General features: G+C 38.8%; 1 protein-coding gene and 1 long non-coding RNA gene across 2 annotated transcripts; one reads left to right on the forward strand and one right to left on the reverse strand.

Annotated features, from left to right (window-relative positions):
• Positions 1–4892: 4892 nt before the first annotated feature.
• On the forward strand, positions 4893–5392 carry LOC131247122 (probable LRR receptor-like serine/threonine-protein kinase At1g56130). The gene is made up of 2 exons (XM_058247560.1): positions 4893–5187; positions 5274–5392. The coding sequence occupies exons 1-2, from the start codon at positions 4899–4901 to the stop codon at positions 5390–5392; spliced, it is 408 nt and encodes a 135-aa protein (XP_058103543.1). The 5' UTR covers positions 4893–4898.
• Positions 5393–16596: 11204 nt separating this feature from the next.
• On the reverse strand, positions 16597–17156 carry LOC131247414 (uncharacterized). The gene is made up of 3 exons (XR_009171718.1): positions 17003–17156; positions 16754–16917; positions 16597–16664 (listed from the first exon to the last, which is right to left on the reverse strand). It is a non-coding gene; the product is annotated as an uncharacterized LOC131247414 (long non-coding RNA).
• Between the last annotated feature and the right edge of the window lie 1278 nt (positions 17157–18434).

An 18434-nucleotide genomic window follows, 5' to 3' on the forward strand; every position in this document is an offset into this window, starting at 1 on the left:
GTATCGTTATTATTTGTCTGTATGTTGATGACATGTTAATAATAAGTAATAAAATGGAAGGTGTGACTGAAACAAAGAGGTTTCTATCTTCCATATTCAAAATGAAGGATCTTGGACAAGTTGATACCATCTTAGGTATCAAAGTTAAAAAACATTGTGGGGGTTATGCTTTGTGTCAATTTCATTATATTGAGAAGATACTAAACAAGTTTAACCATCTAAATATAAAGGAAGCAAAAACCTCATTCGATCCAAATATCAAGCTAAAAGAAAATACTAGAAGAACAGTTGCACAATTAGAATATGCGAGTGCGAGTGCTATAGGGAGTCTTATGTATGATATGCAATGCACTAGACCTGATATCCCATATGCTATGAGTAAACTTAGTAGGTTTACTAGTAACCTCAGTACTGAACACTGGAATGCAATTGGTAGAGTCCTCGATTACTTAAAAGCAACTAAAGACTTAAGACTATTTTATTAAGAATTTCCTGCCGTATTGGAAGGATATACCGATGCGAGCTGGATATCGAGTGCAGGGGACAACAAGTCTACTACAGGGTGGGTATTCACCCTAGGAGGTGCAGCTGTATCTTGGAGATCCAAGAAACAGACTTGCATAACGCACTCGACTATGGAGTCTGAATTCATAGCCTTGGCTACAACAGGCAAAGAGGCTGAGTGGCTAAGGGATCTTCTATTAGAAATTCCTTTCTGTATAAAGCCTATATCGGCTGTGTCACTACATTGTGATAGTGAAGCCACATTAGCTAGAGCCTATAGCGGCACTTATAATGGTAAGTCTAGACATATCAGTCTTCGACATGATTATGTCAGACAATTGATTCGAGATGGAATCATTGCTATTTCTTATGTGAAATCAAGCAATAACCTGACAGATCCTTTCACTAAACCTTTACCGAAAGAGGCAGTAAAGGCTATATCTAAAGGGATGGGATTGAACTCTTCAACCAAAGTTCCATCAGTAATGGTAACCCAACCTAAGGTCAGAAAATCTCTAATTTTGGGTTTAATGGGTAAGAACAAGTCACTGATATGTGGAAAGTTTTTAACACTAAATTATATAACCTCATCCATAATAGATAAGTGCTGAGCGTTACGAAAGAGGGTTGAGTCTTAGAACTCTTAATGAAATCTAGTCTATAAGGACAAGTGTCTTATAGTAACGGAGACACTGGAAGGATTTCACCTATATGAACGTAGAGATGGTGCCGTCTCTCATGAGAGTTAGGAGTTTTCTCTCGAGATCGTTCACGAATTAGGATAAGCACATGGCCATTAATTGTGCTGAGCAAGATTGTGGGAACTCTAACAAACACATAGCGAATATGTGTGTGGTTTCTCCGACTCTGTTATCTAGGAATAACTGGTTCAACGCTACGGCTACCAGTCATTTCGACAGAGTTTTGAGATACTTACACTAAGGAAAGATTAAAATCGAAAGATATCTTTCTTTATGCATATAAGCTGATTATTCTGGCAGAAATGTTTAATCGAGAAAATATATGTATATTTTGTTGCAAAAAATATTGATTTTAATAAAATATATTTTAATAATAAAAAATAATATATGATATATAAAAAGTTGTTTTGAAAAAACACCGTTTTGTGGGTTTTTATAAATAGTCCCACATGGGAAAGGGAAGAGAAGAAAAAATAGTTTAAATGAAAACAATGGAGTATGATAATATTTAAACGCGCGCACTTGGGCTCGGGTTTGGGCTTGGGCACAAGCACGGGCAGGGGCTCGGGCTCGAACTCGGTCTCGGGCTCGATCTCGGTCTCGGTCTCGATCACGGGCTCGGTGCGAGGGCTTGGGCAGTGAGGCAGTGTGACTATAGAGGCGCTAGTGGCTAAGACGGGTGATTGGTTGACAGAGAGACTATAGGATCGGGAGAGATATCCTCGGTATATATAGAGGACTAAAAAGAGTCATTGAAGCAGAAACTTTAACTTGTGCCATTAGTGCAGAGATCACCAGAATCGCTTCGCATGGCTAGCCCAAACCTAGAAAAGACTAGCTGCCATCTCACAACAATCGATGGAGCATTAATGGTCATGCACAACAGTAAAAAATGGCCATAAAACGGCTAGTTTTTCAACAGCCAGAAATGGCTTAATGGAATTTATGTCTCTGGACCATAACCCCCTAGCCACCATAGCCTATAAAAGGAGGGTCTGGATGAGTTTCCAAACCATCTCTCAACCCACTCCAGCAGACCCATACGAATTGAGACACAGCTCACTACTTCTCTCCAATACTCCAGTGGTTCAGTAAGACAGCAAAGGTTGAACCTTTGCTAGAAGAACAGACCAATGGTGTGATCTAGAACAGTTCATCTGAACCAGTGGCTGAAGAACTGACTAGTGCGGTGGTCTAAATCAAAAGAAATTTCTTCTCTTTTTTTTTTTTCTCTCTTGGAATTTTTTCTATATTGTAATTCTGTCAGATAGAGTGTATAAGAGTTCCATTTGGTGAGCCTTCGTATTTGCTAAACGCAGACCTACACCAGGCTCATCGTATCCTAGAAGCGGTTTGCCTGTCACCTATCAGCATACTCAATTCACTTGAGTATGGGCAAATAACGCTTTAAGGACAGCGTTTCAGACGTGCTTCAGCCTGTCCTGATTTCAGATTATTTTGCAATTTTTCAGTTTCCACATTATACGGAAATACATTAATCAGTATAATTTCCAACATGCTTTGGGATCTCTCTATCCGCAACAACTTGTTAACCCATTAGGTATCTCTGTTTTTCCTTTTCATCCCTCTTTTTTATTACTTTTTTTTTTACTTTGATTCTATTATTATTATTTTATTATTATTATTTTGTTTTTTGTTTTTGCTTTTTTGATTTTTTGTATTTTTGTATTTTTGTATTTTTTCATAAAAGAGCAATACTTGTTATAGTGCTATAATATTGAAATAAATTTACAAGAAAGTTATGATAAATTGAAGCAGGTTCACCTTCGCCTTTGATCAACCAAATCTGCCCACACTGCAAACAGGGCTCATTTGTACAAATTCTCTGCAAGATCTTTCGCATGCACTAATCAACCAAACCCACTTCCCACCATAATGGACTTTTCACAATTATTGCCATCAGCCTCAGCATAAAGATTGCATTCATAATGGACAATATTATAAATATTAATTAGAGAAATATTATTTAACTTCCACATGCCATACATTCTTCTCAATTTTCCCACAAGCAAACCACCAGGGCCCTTTTGGCTTCAAGATCATCATCCATTGCCTTAGCCTTTTCCTTGAGAATAGAGGTATCCACATTGAATTTTATTGCATCTGCCACAGCCCATGTTCGCAGATAATACATCCTACTTTGTTAATGGTCTCACTTAACATCAATAAGATTTTATAGTTATGGCCCACCCATTGTTTTATCATCATATAACCTTACATAACGATGTGCATTTCCTACTATCACAACATTGTTTTAAGGAGATTAGATAATATGTATTTGGCTCGTGGTCTATTTAACCTGCGTTCTTTTTTGTTCTTCACAATATGAAATAGCCTAAATGGGTTAATTAGTTTTGCAAATTAAGCATTTCTTGGAAGATGTACAAATAGATGGTTAAGATTAAAAAAAATGCAAGGGTCCAAATTATAAAGTATTGTGATCTTCCACACTTTGTGAGCATTTTAAGCATCTCCTTTCCATTCTGGGTCCCACTATATGAGCTTTCATTGGTACATTTTGGGTAGTCTTTGCTATTTTTTCCATGTGAAATATTGGTTCATCTCTGTTTAATCCTATTGCATCAGTACATAATTGTTTTCCATGTGTGTGTGTGTGGCTTCGTTTTCATCCAAAGAAAGTAACCTGTCATGATAATTTCAAGTTTATTTGGCTTTCATGTTGTTTTGGTTGTAAGATGGATAAATTTGCAAATGTCCCAAGAGTGCTTAAATTCTGTTTGTTAAGGTTGCATTTGGATATACCATTGAATTAATTGCAATAATTAGCCAAATAAAGGAGGCACGATCAGATTGCAATTGCTTCCCTCACTACTCAAACAAAGTAACCATTGAGTATTAAATGTTAATTGATGAGCTCTTCTAAAAAAAGTACTAGTTTATGAGTCTCAACAAATCTACAGTTTGCTGAGGCTCCCAACTTTATACATGCGGTGCCTGTGGTATGGTGATCCAGATTGTTGATCTGATGTGGCCCCCGTGGATTGGATATGTCCAAAAACCCCATATGATTGGGTGCATAAAAATAGGCGGTTAAGATAGAATAGTGTCAACAGTCCAAATCCAACTGCATGAAAACCAAATTAAATGGCGAGATCTTCCAATCTAGGAGAATTGGGGATGTCATAAATGATGGGACCTGTCAAGTCAACAACTCGATCGCCAAGCAATGGCTTCTACTGCTGCTGCTTCCGAAGACACGAGATAAGCTCTACGAGTATAGACAACGCCTCAGCTATGATTTGAAATTACACCAAATATTGTGTAGTTTCATGATATTTTGTACAACCAAACACACCCTTATGGGCATGCCTTTGTCAGTATAATGTGCCGTTGTCTCCATATTCTTGAATGAGAAATTGGAAGGTCCATGCGATGCATTATGTGGACTCCTAGTGTGAGTTTGGATGCCCAATTGAATTGAATAGTAGATCGGTTCAATCGACAGGAAATGATATTTAGGTACTGGTAAGTTGTGAAACTTGTGATTACCCATAAACTTCGATGTGGATGCTTATTTTGGTTCAAATGTCAAACTAGTTTAAGCAATTGTTGATTTATCAATAGATAGCTTATTTTGGTTCAAATGTCAAACTCCAATTTTGTTGATTTCTCCTTTTTTTCTTCTATTCTCAGGTTTGTTGATTTGTTGCAATGGGGATTGTGGCTCATCGGATACAGTGGCGACAATTGACAGTAATGGAAACACTTGATGGTAAGCATATACTCTGCATGCTATTAACTTTTCGCAGGCATGGTCATGCAACTCTACATGTGATCAAAATGGCAAAGGGCTCTGGAAGAGCTGCCATAAAAATGTTCATGGCAAATGTGACACACACGGCCATGGAGATCCACTTCTTTTGGGCTGGAAAAGGGACCTGCTGCATTCCATTCCAAGCAACTTTCGGGCCACTAGTGTCAGCCATACATGTTTCTCTAGGTTCTCAACCATTCTATTTCTATGTTTTCCTTGCATTTAGTTTTCATCATTCTTTAATTGACTGATTCTTTGTTTTTATGTTGCAGAGTTCTCTAGTGGTGGTTCGCCCTCGAATAATTACAAAAGACGCATAGGAGAAGTTATTGGTATAGCTGTCAGATGTGCAAGTGGACTACTGATACCCGTATCCATTTTCTATCTATAGTGGATGAAGGATACACCTAGGCATATGCAAGTGCGCACATCAAGAAAAGGATGATGACCTTTTCTTTATATTTTCAGCATTATTGTAATTATAATTGTAATTGATTAAATGAAAGATTGTAATTGATTCATTATTGAATGAATGATTGTAATTGAATGAATGAATGATTATGCAGGTAGTAATTAAATGAATGAATGAATGATTATAATTTTTTTTTAAATGTAAAAAATAGCTATGGATATTGACTATAGTTGGTGATCTGACAACTGTAGCTGTTATCAAATTCGGCATATTGCTACGGATATAGCACTACTTTTAGCCACAAATACTATCTGTAGATTATAACTCTATAGCTACAGTTTTTATCCATAGCTTTTACCCCTTTTTCTAGTAGTGTCATCAGACAATCTATAAAGTGTTTCACGTTCTCAAGCGGAATCACATCACACTATCACACAACCATATCATATGCATCCTCAAGTGCAACCTCATCATATAGTTCATCAACTGTATCATATTCTTAAGTGGAATCACATCACACTATCGTCTCAACCATGTTATGCGCTTAAGTGCAACCTAATCACATAGTCCATCAATCATATCATATCCTCAAGTGTAACCACATCACATTATCATACAACCATATCATATCCTGAGGTTCAAACTCATCACGTTGTCCATTAATCGTATCACAATCTCAAGTGGATATATACCTCATCACACTATTACACTACCATACCACATCCTTAAGTACAACTCTATCACGTTGTCCATCAACTGTATCACATTCTCAAGTGGACACATCACACTCACACAACCATATATCATATCCTCAAGTGTAACCTCATTACATGGTCCTTCAATTTCTTTCATTCTCAAGTGTAACCTCATCACACTGTCACACTACAATATATATAGCCTCAAGTATAACCTCATCACATAGTGCATCAACTGTATCATATTTTCAAGCGTAACATGATCACACTGTCACACAACCTTAGATTATTCAACGTCATGACATAGTCCATCAACCATATCACATTCCCAAGTGGAGATCATTTATCACACTCTCACACAATCATATCATATTCTCAAGCGTAAATAGTCCATCAACCGTATCACATTCTTCAATTTGGAACCAGTTCACACTGTCACATAATCATATCATATGCATATGTGCAACCTAATCACATGGTTTATCAACTATATCATATTCTCAAATGTAACCACATCATATTATCACACAACCATATCATATCCTCCAATGCAACCTCATCACATAGTATGATAACTATATCACATTCTCAAGTTGAACCATATCACACTGTCACACAACCATAGCATATCCTCAAGCACAATCTCATCATATAGTCTATCAACCATATCATATTCTTAAGTGGAACCACTTCGCACTATCCTCAATTAATCCCACTCTTCTTTTTTCCTTAAGAATTTCTACAATCAACCGAGTGTCTCATCTAATCAGTGGTTCGTTGGACAATTAAGGAGAAGAGAGAGATGAGTAATCACCTAATCATATGACAAGTTTAGATGTCACACCCTAAACTCGGAAACTGGGCTCACAAAATTTTTGATTGCCGAATTCGGCGCCGACAGCCTCCGTAGTACCCCATTCTCGGCTCCCGGCACCCATACACCAGGTTCCGATCCTGGGATTCTAAAAGGAGGATTTCTAACATGATTTTGATTCGTAATGAGCATGACCATAAGCATAACCCACGAACAATAACCATAAGAACACCATCACAAAATCCACTATGATAAAAAACTTTAAGTACAATACGTATGAAGGGAAATACAAGATAGTGATAATGACGAAAATTCCTGAAGCTCGACTACACGCTCCAACTGCGGCGAAGCTACGGCTGCGATCTGGCATCACCTGCATGCATCAATCGTGCATTAGCTTATAGAAAGCTTAGAGGGCGGTGTAAGTGTATGCACAATATGAGCGTGCTCAGAATGTAATGTCAGAGTAATACGAAATCATGCTGATGAGTATGTAAATGCAATTAGCCGTACCAAGGCTATGTGATGCAAGACATGAATGCTATCGGCCATATCAAAACCATGCAATGCGAAATGCAACTCATACATGCCAAGCATTATCCACATATCAATGGAGCTTCTCACTAAAGCATCAAATCTCAGTACGGTTCTCATTCTGGATAATCACCAGGGTTTAGTACCCTCCAAATGGCACTGCCCCTTTCCCAAGCGCGCAGTCCAAGTGAGTGTAAGAAACCTCACTATCTGCTTGGCGAATAGTTTGTCAATACCTATCCGGCACGTCGATAACGGACCCATTCACGAGCTGGTCAAACTCAGCGTAGTAATGCCTCCTACCCTCAGGCGAGTAAGGCCACACCCCTTTCCAACCGACCACGACACAGTGAGAGACGCGGCCTCCTGGTATTCGGCCCTTGTGCGCTCATGTATCCAGTCGGTCTCAACGTTGGAGTCATCCTCTAGTATCATCGGGTTTAAGGATTTTCACCCAGGGACATCTATGGCGCCCCGATGCTAGAAACAATATTTCCGGTGTCCGATCCTACCATCCACGATGTGCCTGTGGAGGCCATAGCCCTGTGTCACTAGGGTGTGCAGTAATCATGTCATACAAATGCAAAGTGCATGAATCACACTATCAGTCATGCAGCAATCCTGCGCATACCTCGCACTCATGTAGGGCAACTCCGCCTATTAGGGAGCCCATAAACAATCTGCCCGAAGGCATATGCTATGATCAGTGACTCCTTATATCAAGCATATATATGATGCGTATGAACATGAATCATGGATCTATACTAAACATATTATGTGGTGGTGGACTCCGTTCATAACGAAGATGGGCCTAGACGACCTACACAGTACAAGTATGGGCCTAACAATGGGCCTTAAGGAGAGTTATAATATGGATATTTAACCAACATTATTCTTATAATGTGGACGTCAAACCATCATTGCTCCCAAGGCACGGTCTGCCATGAACATCATTACATAACCATGGTGGAATCACATATTGCAATGGGCCTTATGTACATCCCGTTGGGCCTCGACCCAAGGGCTCCAAATACATCAAATGGGCCGCATCACATGGGCCTCATATATATCAAAGTGAGCCTCAACAACGGGCCACAAATACACCAAGATGGGCCTAATCACATGGACCTTATATATATACTAAGGTGGGCCGCAACGGACGACCACAAATACATCAAGACGGGCATAATCATATGGCCTATATGTATATGAATCATATCAAAAGATCAACTGGATCACACTCCAAATAACAGTGGTGACAATGATTTCCACTATTAAAAATCCTACAGGGCCCACCGTTATGTATTGTTTTGGGATCCGACCTATTCACAAATTTTCATGGAGATAGATGAAGTGAAAGCAAAAACATCAGCTTGATCGGAACTATAGTGGCCCTTAAGAAGTTTTGAACGGTGAATGTCACTGTCCCCACTTTTTTTAAATGGTGGGGTCTACTTGAATTATAGATCTCTCTCATTTTTAGTCTCAAGCCTTAAGACGAGCTTTCAAAATGGTTAGACGGCTTGGATGCAACACATGCATCCTAATGGGCCCCATAAATGGATGGCGTGGATAAGACAGGTGGAACCCAGCCGTCCCACCACGGTGTGGTTAAAACCAATGTTCGAAATATCGATATCGCACTATGTATCGCACCCTTGGGATACAGATACGTATCGGTTATCGCACGGGATATATCGTTTGTATTGCATAGTTTATCGCACTTTTTGGGAAACATGGGGAAACATTGAGAAAATAGTTGAATTTTTTAATGAAACTTTGAGGATTGTTAAAAAAGCTCTTAATACACACTTTTAAATCATAACATCTCAAAAAAAAAATATGCACATAATAAGTTTTCTTTGTATAGGGTCCTAAGCTATGCGATGTTTAACTGAACTAATGCAACTATATTTAAATTGGATGCATGATATTTATAAATATATCATAGTCATGTATAAAAATACAATCAATTCATTGAAAAGCAAAAGAAGAACTGAAGAAGTAAATTTTAAGAAATGGATGGACGGTGGGCATCCCTCTCCCCACTGTTTTCTGTGGTGGGGTCCACTCCAGATATGGATCTGACTCGTTACTTGTCTCATGCCTTAAAATTATCTAGCCAAGTGGATGGATGGTGTAGATATAACACATACATCATGGTGGGCGCCACAGAACTTGGTGACGTCAATTCAGTAGCCAGTCTGGCTACGCAACATGTCAGTATCTAATCCACGTCCTACATGGGAGAACTCCCCCGACACCAGCCACGGTCGTTGCTATGTGGGCCCCAACATAATGTATCTGTTTCATCCATTTTTATGGATCATTTTAGGAATTAATAAAAATAATTATAGGGATATAAATCCTATATAATGATTGGATATCTACCATTTAAATCCTCCTAAAGCCCACTACACTGTTTACTTGACATCCAATCTGTTGATTGTATCATAAAGACCCAGATGAAGAGAAAAAATAAATATCAGCTTAATCCAAAGCTTTTATGGCTCCCAAAACATTTTTAATGGTCAACGTTCATTCAACACTGTTTCTGTAATGTGGTCCAGATTATATTTGGATATACCTCATTTTTTTGTCTCATAACATAAAATGATCTATAAAAATATGTGGACAGAAAGGATGAAACACATACATCATGGTGGGGCCCACAGAGCACCAACCACGAGCCATTAGCTGGTGCCTGTGGGAGTAGCCAACCTGTTTCGGACGTGGATTTCCTGCGAAAGCCTTTCGTAAGAAGTTCATGCACTGGGAGCCCAGGTGGGGTCCACTATGATGTTTGTGAGAAATCCTATCCGTCCATCCGTTTTGTGAGTGCATTTTAGGATATGAGGCCAAAAATGAACCGTATCCAATACTCAAGTGGGCTGAAAACGGGATAATTGAACGTCCATAGTTGAAATATTCGTGGGCCAACAGAAGTTTTGAATCATGCTAATATTTGTGTTTTCAGTTCATCCCAATAAGAATGACGTTATTAAAGGTATGGATGGCATGTAAACATGATTGTGGGCCCTAAAAAAGTTTCAACGGTGGAAATCATTATTCCAACTACTTCCTATGGTATGGTCCACTCGATCTTTGGGTATGATTAAATTTTAGGCTCAACCGTTAAAATAAGATGGAAAAACCTATGGACGGCGTGGATGGACCACATACATTAAAGGTGGGCCCAAGTGAGTTTACTGAGACCAAAATACCCCTCCTTCTATAGCTGCTTACCCTAATAGTCAAGGGGTATTTTGGTCAAAATAGCAGCTTCCGAACCCTAATAAGTCACTTTGGCCAGCGAAAATAAAAAAGGCATCGTACGGACTCGTCCGTTCCTCTAACAGTTTCTTTGATTTCCCCATCCACGCCCCTCTTTTACTTTCCCTCTCCATTTTTACCCCCATCCACGCAGTCCGATCCGTCTTTCACGCACGCAACCCCTCAAATCTTGTTCCGGAAGGAACGGTTCGTCGATCCGGCCTGATTCCTCATCGGAATCTCCGAGAAAGAGAAGAAAATGGCAAGAAAATCGTACTTGCCTGTCGAATGGCCTACCTCCGATCACCACTATAGCCAGGTACTCTCCGATTTCTTTTTCTTTTTTTTTTCTAATTCAAATTTTTGGGTTTTTTAGTGCGATATCAATGATATATCGGCCGATGCTTGGGTTTTTTGATGCGATATCAATGATGTATCGGCCGATATCTGGATTTTAGATTTTTTGGTATCTTCTGGGGGTTATCGCGAGTGTATCGTCTCGCAGTGGTGCGATAACGATAATATCGGCCGATAGTATCGATATTTCGAACACTGGGTAAAACACATACATCAGGGGGTCCCACGTGAGGCCCATCATAACGTTAACTTTCCATCCAAGCTATTAATAAGGTCACGCAGAGCTGAATGCAGAGGAAAAACAATTTTCATAATGGTCCAAAACTTCTGGGACACCCAAAAGGGTTTCAATGGTAGACGTTCAATCACCTCTGTTTCCTGTGACGTGGGCCACTTGAGTGTTGTATACGACTGATTTTTGGAGGGGGGCCCACTGCCCTAAAGGGGCCACCAATGCACGGTGTTGATGTCCAACACATATCATGGTGGGGCCCACGGCTGGGACCCCTGTTCCCTACCTCATTCACGTCCACAGCAGCAGCAGGCGCTGTTGCATGCTTTATTTTTTTTTGAAATATGATTTTTTTATGGATTTTCCCAGGTGGGGCCCACATCAGTAGAATCCGACCCACCCATTGGTCTCTATGGCTCAAGACAAGCCAAACAAGCCCAATATTTGACATGTTTCGGTGTGTAGAAATATTAGAGTGTATTTCAACAGTAAAGCCATTGTTTTCAGTGAAATGGCCCGCCAAACAATCGGATTGGCTTCATTTTTCAGCTCAATGCCTAAAATGAGCTGGGAAATAAGATGGATGGCGTGGATTGAATTCATACATCAAGGTGGGGCCTACATGAGCAGTCCACCCCAAGGCTTGAACCAAGCTGATATTTTTGTCTTCATTTCACGTCCAGCGTCCCTGGACGTTGGACGGTTTAGGGCACAATGCATACTTGAGGTGGGCCCTACTCAGGTGGGCCACCCCATGGCTAGATGGTGTGGATAAGACATGCATCGTGTGGGGTACATCCAGGTGGGCCACACGGCCACATCATAAAAAAAGAAAAACAAGAAAAGAGAGAGAGAGAAAGACAAGAGAGATGATGATGGAGGGGCCCCGCCACTATGGGCCCCTCATGATTACAACACATACATCAAGTGGGTCCCATTACACGTGGGCCCATCAAATCGAAAATCAACGGTAGAGATCCTTTCTTCACCAAAATGTAAGGTTTGGATGACCCTATTCATGCAAGGAGAATAAACATCATGATGGGGTCCATGGAGAATGGCCCCATCATGGAATGATCATGAGAATCAAGGTGGGCCATCGGCCACACCTAGGGTCCAAAGTGAGATCCATACCATCAATCGGTAGGCCCCATTTGCCCCAACATCAAAATCATGCAATCTAGGCCTATAGAAACACCCACCGTTCGATCTTCTTGGTTCGATGGAACGCCGATCTCCTTGCCTTCGATTTTGATGGAGGTAGATGATGAATGGATGGTTGAGATGGGAGATGAGAGAGAGGGAAAGTGGGCCACACTTGGCTTTGGGAGAGAGAAAGCTTAGACGTTGGAAATTTTTTTATTGCATGGGAGGTTTGAGAAATGAGAGAGAGAGAGAGAGAGAGAGAGAGAGAGAGAGAGAAGTGATGGGATGATATAGAATGGGTGTGATGGGTGATGGGTGGAGGGATAGATGAAGTGATGTTAGAGTTGACTTTGGAGTAGCTTGTGTAAGAGAGAGGTAAGGGTAGAGTATGGATTGCTTGTACTTGACTTCAGGTGTGATGTGTAATTGATTGATGGGATTGATTGATTGATTGATGGGATAGGTTGTAGAGATTCTCTTGGAATTCGCACCCGCGGTGTTTTCCTCAAAATGAATGCGGGCCCATAACTTCTATCCTGGGTATTGGATCGGTGTGCAAGTCGTGGCGTTGGAACCACGGTGACGGCGCAGTCGCTAGAGTACAAGTTTCGAGTCAAGTTAACTCTGATATGCGGAACTTGATTGGGATCACGCGCAAACGTCGAATACGAGTCGAGGGTTACTGAGATTCGACCAGGAGGACCGCGGAAGCCTATAGAATGGTACGGACTATGATATGGGCCTTACATTAGAAGGGCATATGTATTTTAGAAACTAGTCCCACTAGAAACCTGAAATAGTGAAAGGAAAAAAATATGTTAATTAAAGGACACTTCCTCCTCATTATCTAACATTAAAAACACATAAAAAGGTAAATGAAATTGAGTTTCTCTAAGAAAACTTGAGAAAGAAACAAAGGTAAGAAACAAAACTCACCTTCTATAAGAATGACACAGAGAACTGAGAACTGAACTGAAATATGCCTCCTATTACAAGTTTACCTTGACAGGATAATGGCAGAGAGGAGGAAGTGTGTTAGTGTCACATGTTTAAAGATAAAGTTAGGCATTTCTAAGACAAATAGAAACAACTAATGCATACACACACAAACAAAAATATTCAAGGTTTGCAATAGATCTCATAGGAACATATCTACAGCCCTGAATCAACAGATCTACTGATAAACCATACCGACCATCTAATTTATTTATGTTATGAGATCTCTATCAAATGCCTTCAGCAGAAAAAAGAGCGCCAAAAAAAAAAAAAAAAGTGTGGCGAACTAATCTGAAAAGCACACAGAAATCATAATCATAAGAAAAACTCGAGAAAAACAGATGGGCATGGGAGGGACTTTTGTTGGCCCACCAAAGGCAGGGTGATTTATACCGTTTGTTATGTTTGTTAAGTACGTCCCAAGACATGTAAAGAATAAAAAATAAAGAAGTGTTTGATTTTGAATTATTGATGGAGAGTTATGGTTACAGTCTTCATTGTATTGTTATAATTCAATTGAACATCCAAATATAGCCTTTTATTCACCAAGTGATATGACCCTATATTTAATTAAAATTTATCACTTGAATTTATTTAGATAACTACTACTTTTTCTTTAGGACCTAAGAATTTCTATTTTTTTTCTTTTTAATTATTTCTTTTGAGGGATTTAAATAAATGAAGATTGAAAATTGGATATATAAAAATAAACTATAATTTTTACCAAAATAAATAACCCTATTACATTCTCAATCAGAACCTCATCACACCATTACACAATTATATCATATCCTCAAGTGTAATCTTATCACATAATTCATAAACTATATTACATTTTTAAGTGGATATACTCACACCATCACACAACCATATCATATCCTTAAGTACAAACTCATCACATAATCTATCAACCATATCATATTCTCAAGTGTAACCACATCACACTATCACCCAACCATATTATATCCTCAAGTGTAACCTCTTCACATAGTTCATTAACGATATCACATTCTCAAGTGGAGCCTTATCACACTCTCACACAATTATATCATAAATCCTCAAGTACAATATCATCATATAGTCTATCAACCGTATCACATTCTCAAGTGGAACCACTTCACATTGTCATACAATCATATCATATCATCAAGTTTAACATCATCATATAGTCCTTCAATCATATGACATTATTCAATTTGGAACCACTTCACACTATTACACAACCATATCGTATCCTAAAGTGCATGCTAATCATATAGTTCATCAACCGTATCATATTCTTAAGTGTAACCACATCGTACATCACACAACCATATTATATTATCAAGTGCAACCTTATCATATAGTCCATTAACCGTATCACATTCTCAAGTGGAACCACTTCACACTGTCACACAACTATATCATATCCTCAAGTGCAACCTAATCACATAGTTTATTAATAATATCGTATTCTCAAGTGGAACCTCATCGCACTATCACACTATTATATCACATCCTCAGGTGCAACCTCATCATGTAGTCCATCAACCATATCACATTCTCAAACAAAACTACTTCACACTATTATACAACCAATCATATCCTCAAGTGTAACTTCATCATATGCTCCATCAACTGTATCACATTCTCAAGTGTAACCACATCACACTGTCACACTCATATCATATTCTCAAATGTAATCTCATCACATAGTCCATCAACTGTTTCACATTCTCAAGTGTAACCTCATCATATTACACACTACAATATCACATGCTCAAGTACAATCTCATCACATAGCACTACAGGAAAAATAACCTTCACCGGTAGTTAAAAATGCCGGTAAAAGTAAATAAAATAAAAACCACCAGTAAAAGTTATTGTGATGGCTAGACATACGTCAAAAAATGAGGATCGCTAAATGTTTTACCGATGGCTAGCGGCCTTTTCCAGTGCTTCTACTGGTCCCCGGCAAATCCTTAAAAAAACACATAATTTTTTTTTAAAAAGCTGGTAAATCCCTAAAAAATGTCTTTTAAAGTATTCTGAAGCGCTGTATGGACCTACCAAATCACCACGTTTGGCCCAATGAACAACCTATAAAATTCTCCTGACCAAAACACCGATATATGTGCTTGTCGCCGGTTTAAAAAATTTATTTTATTTTGTTATTTATATTTAATTTAAATCAATATCTTCTATGGCTACGGATTAAATCTGCAGCTTTACTATCCATACCTAAAATATATATACAACTACGGATTATATTTGTGGCTAAACATAAGCTGAACTTACCAATGACTACGGTTTGTAGATAATTGGCTACGATTACTAGCCATAGCCACTGCATTTTTTCTAAAAAAATAAATTATAATGATGCATGGTGTCTCTTGCCAATTCATTCCCTGAAAAAAACTATAATAATGGTCTCGTATCTAAATTTTAAATCTGTATATGATAGGTGGGCACCACAAAAACAATGGGCATCACCTATCATATTTTCTAAACTCATTCACAAAAAGATGAAAGAAGAAAAAAGAACTAAGCCATACATTTCATAATGCCTGGGAACATCCTCAGCAACTCTAATCCCCTTTTTCACAAATCCCCTGCTCCAGCTGACAAAACAAACCACAACTCATCTCCACAATGAAACTTCTGATCAAATCGGACTGTAGCAAAACCAGCTATCCAAACAAACCATAACCCATCCCCTCAACAAAAAACCAGTAGCAATCAAATGAATCCAAATAATTTGATGTCCAACTCATACCTGCTGACAATAGAATTAGCATTCTGCCAAGCTCCAACAGCTATGCCCTCAGCTGGGACTGCAGAAAAGTACGGGAAGGAAGAAGCTAGGCCCTCCTGGTGCATAGGCAGAAAGCCAGAAGTTGAAAACAACCATCTGCAACAAAACTCATATAATTCCTTTAGAGTTTGAAACTCTTTTGCTTTTTGTGCAGCCCATTAACTGATCAGGTAAATCCTCACAGGAAAGCTTCTTCTCTCTCTCTCTCTCTCTCTCTCTCTCTCTCTCTCTCTCTTTAAAATTTTTAAAGACATCATGCTTACCAGTCTAGTCTAGATCTTCAGAAATATGAGCCCCAGTGCTCAATCCTGATACAGGAGGAAAATTGGGCTTTCGTCTATGGGCACTGGCATTGGCACAATCACCAACAACTCGAACAACAAACCAATCAGCACTGGGATGATAAATATCTAAAATATGGACATGATCGCAATTAAACATCATGTAACAAGAAAATTTGCTATAACAGAGACATTTTAACCAAAGTGAAGTTACTTACCTATATTGACAACGGTATGAAACTCTTAAGAACAATTGTACACCACTTCCAGATTTAGGCTGCCAGATCCGCCGCTCTCCGAGTTTTAACATATTCAATTGAATACCTGGCCCCGGCTACGGCAGTCCAGATGATGTAGCATCCAATATTGAAGGCATATAGATCTTAGGAAAGAAATGAAGAACCATATTAGTTTCTCATAACTTTGAAAATGCAACTTAAAAGTCTTTAGTTTACATCTCCACCTACCACTACACTTTATGCCGTGAGTTATTGGGAAGCGAGGAATGGCACTGAACAAAGTACGCCCAAGTGAGATGGGTACAACTATCAAGGCTACGTTAAAGAGAAGCAAAGTCATCCATTCCAGCACTAGCAAAAGCACAATATGAAGTACAAAACCATACCTGCCATGAGTTGAATTTCTTAAAAGTCAAGGCTAGATTGTGATACATTTTGTTTGGTTTGCCATCTTGAGCCCATCTAGAGAGTGTAGTTAAATATCAGGAGTAATAGACTCTCAGGCATGAAACAACATATAGTAATGACAGAAAATCAATCACAAGCACACTGCCCATAAAGTGACCATCTATTGTAGTCCATTAAATGGATGCATGGAAGGACAACATCTCAAATCCCAAACCTTGAAGAGGAATAGAGTAGTTTTGTTTCAAATACACAAGCCAGCTATTTCATAAAATTACACTTTTAGATATAGATTAAGGCCAGTTCAAAATATTTAGAAACACTTATTGAATGATGATACTTCACCCAAGATCTATCCAACCTACTCTATGGGGCACCAAGCCAAAATCATAACCACTCAATCAATGGCCCAAAAACTAATGTCCAGATAAGTTGTTAGAGAAATTGTAGGATAGTTAAAAGTACTCAACCCAACTGTTGAAGCCAATCATGGATTGCTCCGGTCAAGAATCACATTTCTCTGACATCCTAAACATCTGATTTATGGCCTTAAAATGAACGGTTATAACAAGAAGACAATTAATTAGATGTATAGGATAAGCTAGTCAATCAGATTTTTCAGTAGTCCATGAAAAGTGGGCTGGACTGTACGGACAATCCAGATAAATGTTTTGGATGATACGCAAATAAGGCATGATCTCTCTAGTGGTAGTGAATATCATAACTTCCATTTTGCATGAGTATGTACATGCGACAGCATTATTCAACAATCTAAACCACTCATCTTACTGGCTCATTGTGGAATGTGTATGGACAACACCACAAAAGTTTTCTAGATTGGAATATCCTATTCATCCATTATTTATCCTTTTCTCCTTGAATAACGACTATTGGTGTATCATTTTTCTCGACGACACATTTGCAAGCAACAACAGAGGTTTAGATTGTCCCACTGGGAAGAATTTTGGCACATTGTTTGTCCATGATGGGGACAAGGAACCAAGGGCTATTACTAATAGAGAAGTTTCCTTCCATATCACTTTCTATATACACAGGTGTGCATGAGTGCAAGTAACCTAAATTCAGTTTCAACTTCCTATCTCCAGGTTCTGCTCTCCAATACACCCTGCCCAAACAAAAAAAAGAGAAATAGAGAAGCCATTCAATTGCATGAACCATATAATCAAGAAATAGACTATATGCCATCTGTAATTTCTTTCAGAATTTCTTGTAATTTCATTTTCTTTTAGATAGA

The sequence above is a fragment of the Magnolia sinica genome, chromosome 5 (genome assembly GCF_029962835.1).
Source record: "Magnolia sinica isolate HGM2019 chromosome 5, MsV1, whole genome shotgun sequence".
Classification (NCBI taxonomy): domain Eukaryota; kingdom Viridiplantae; phylum Streptophyta; class Magnoliopsida; order Magnoliales; family Magnoliaceae; genus Magnolia; species Magnolia sinica.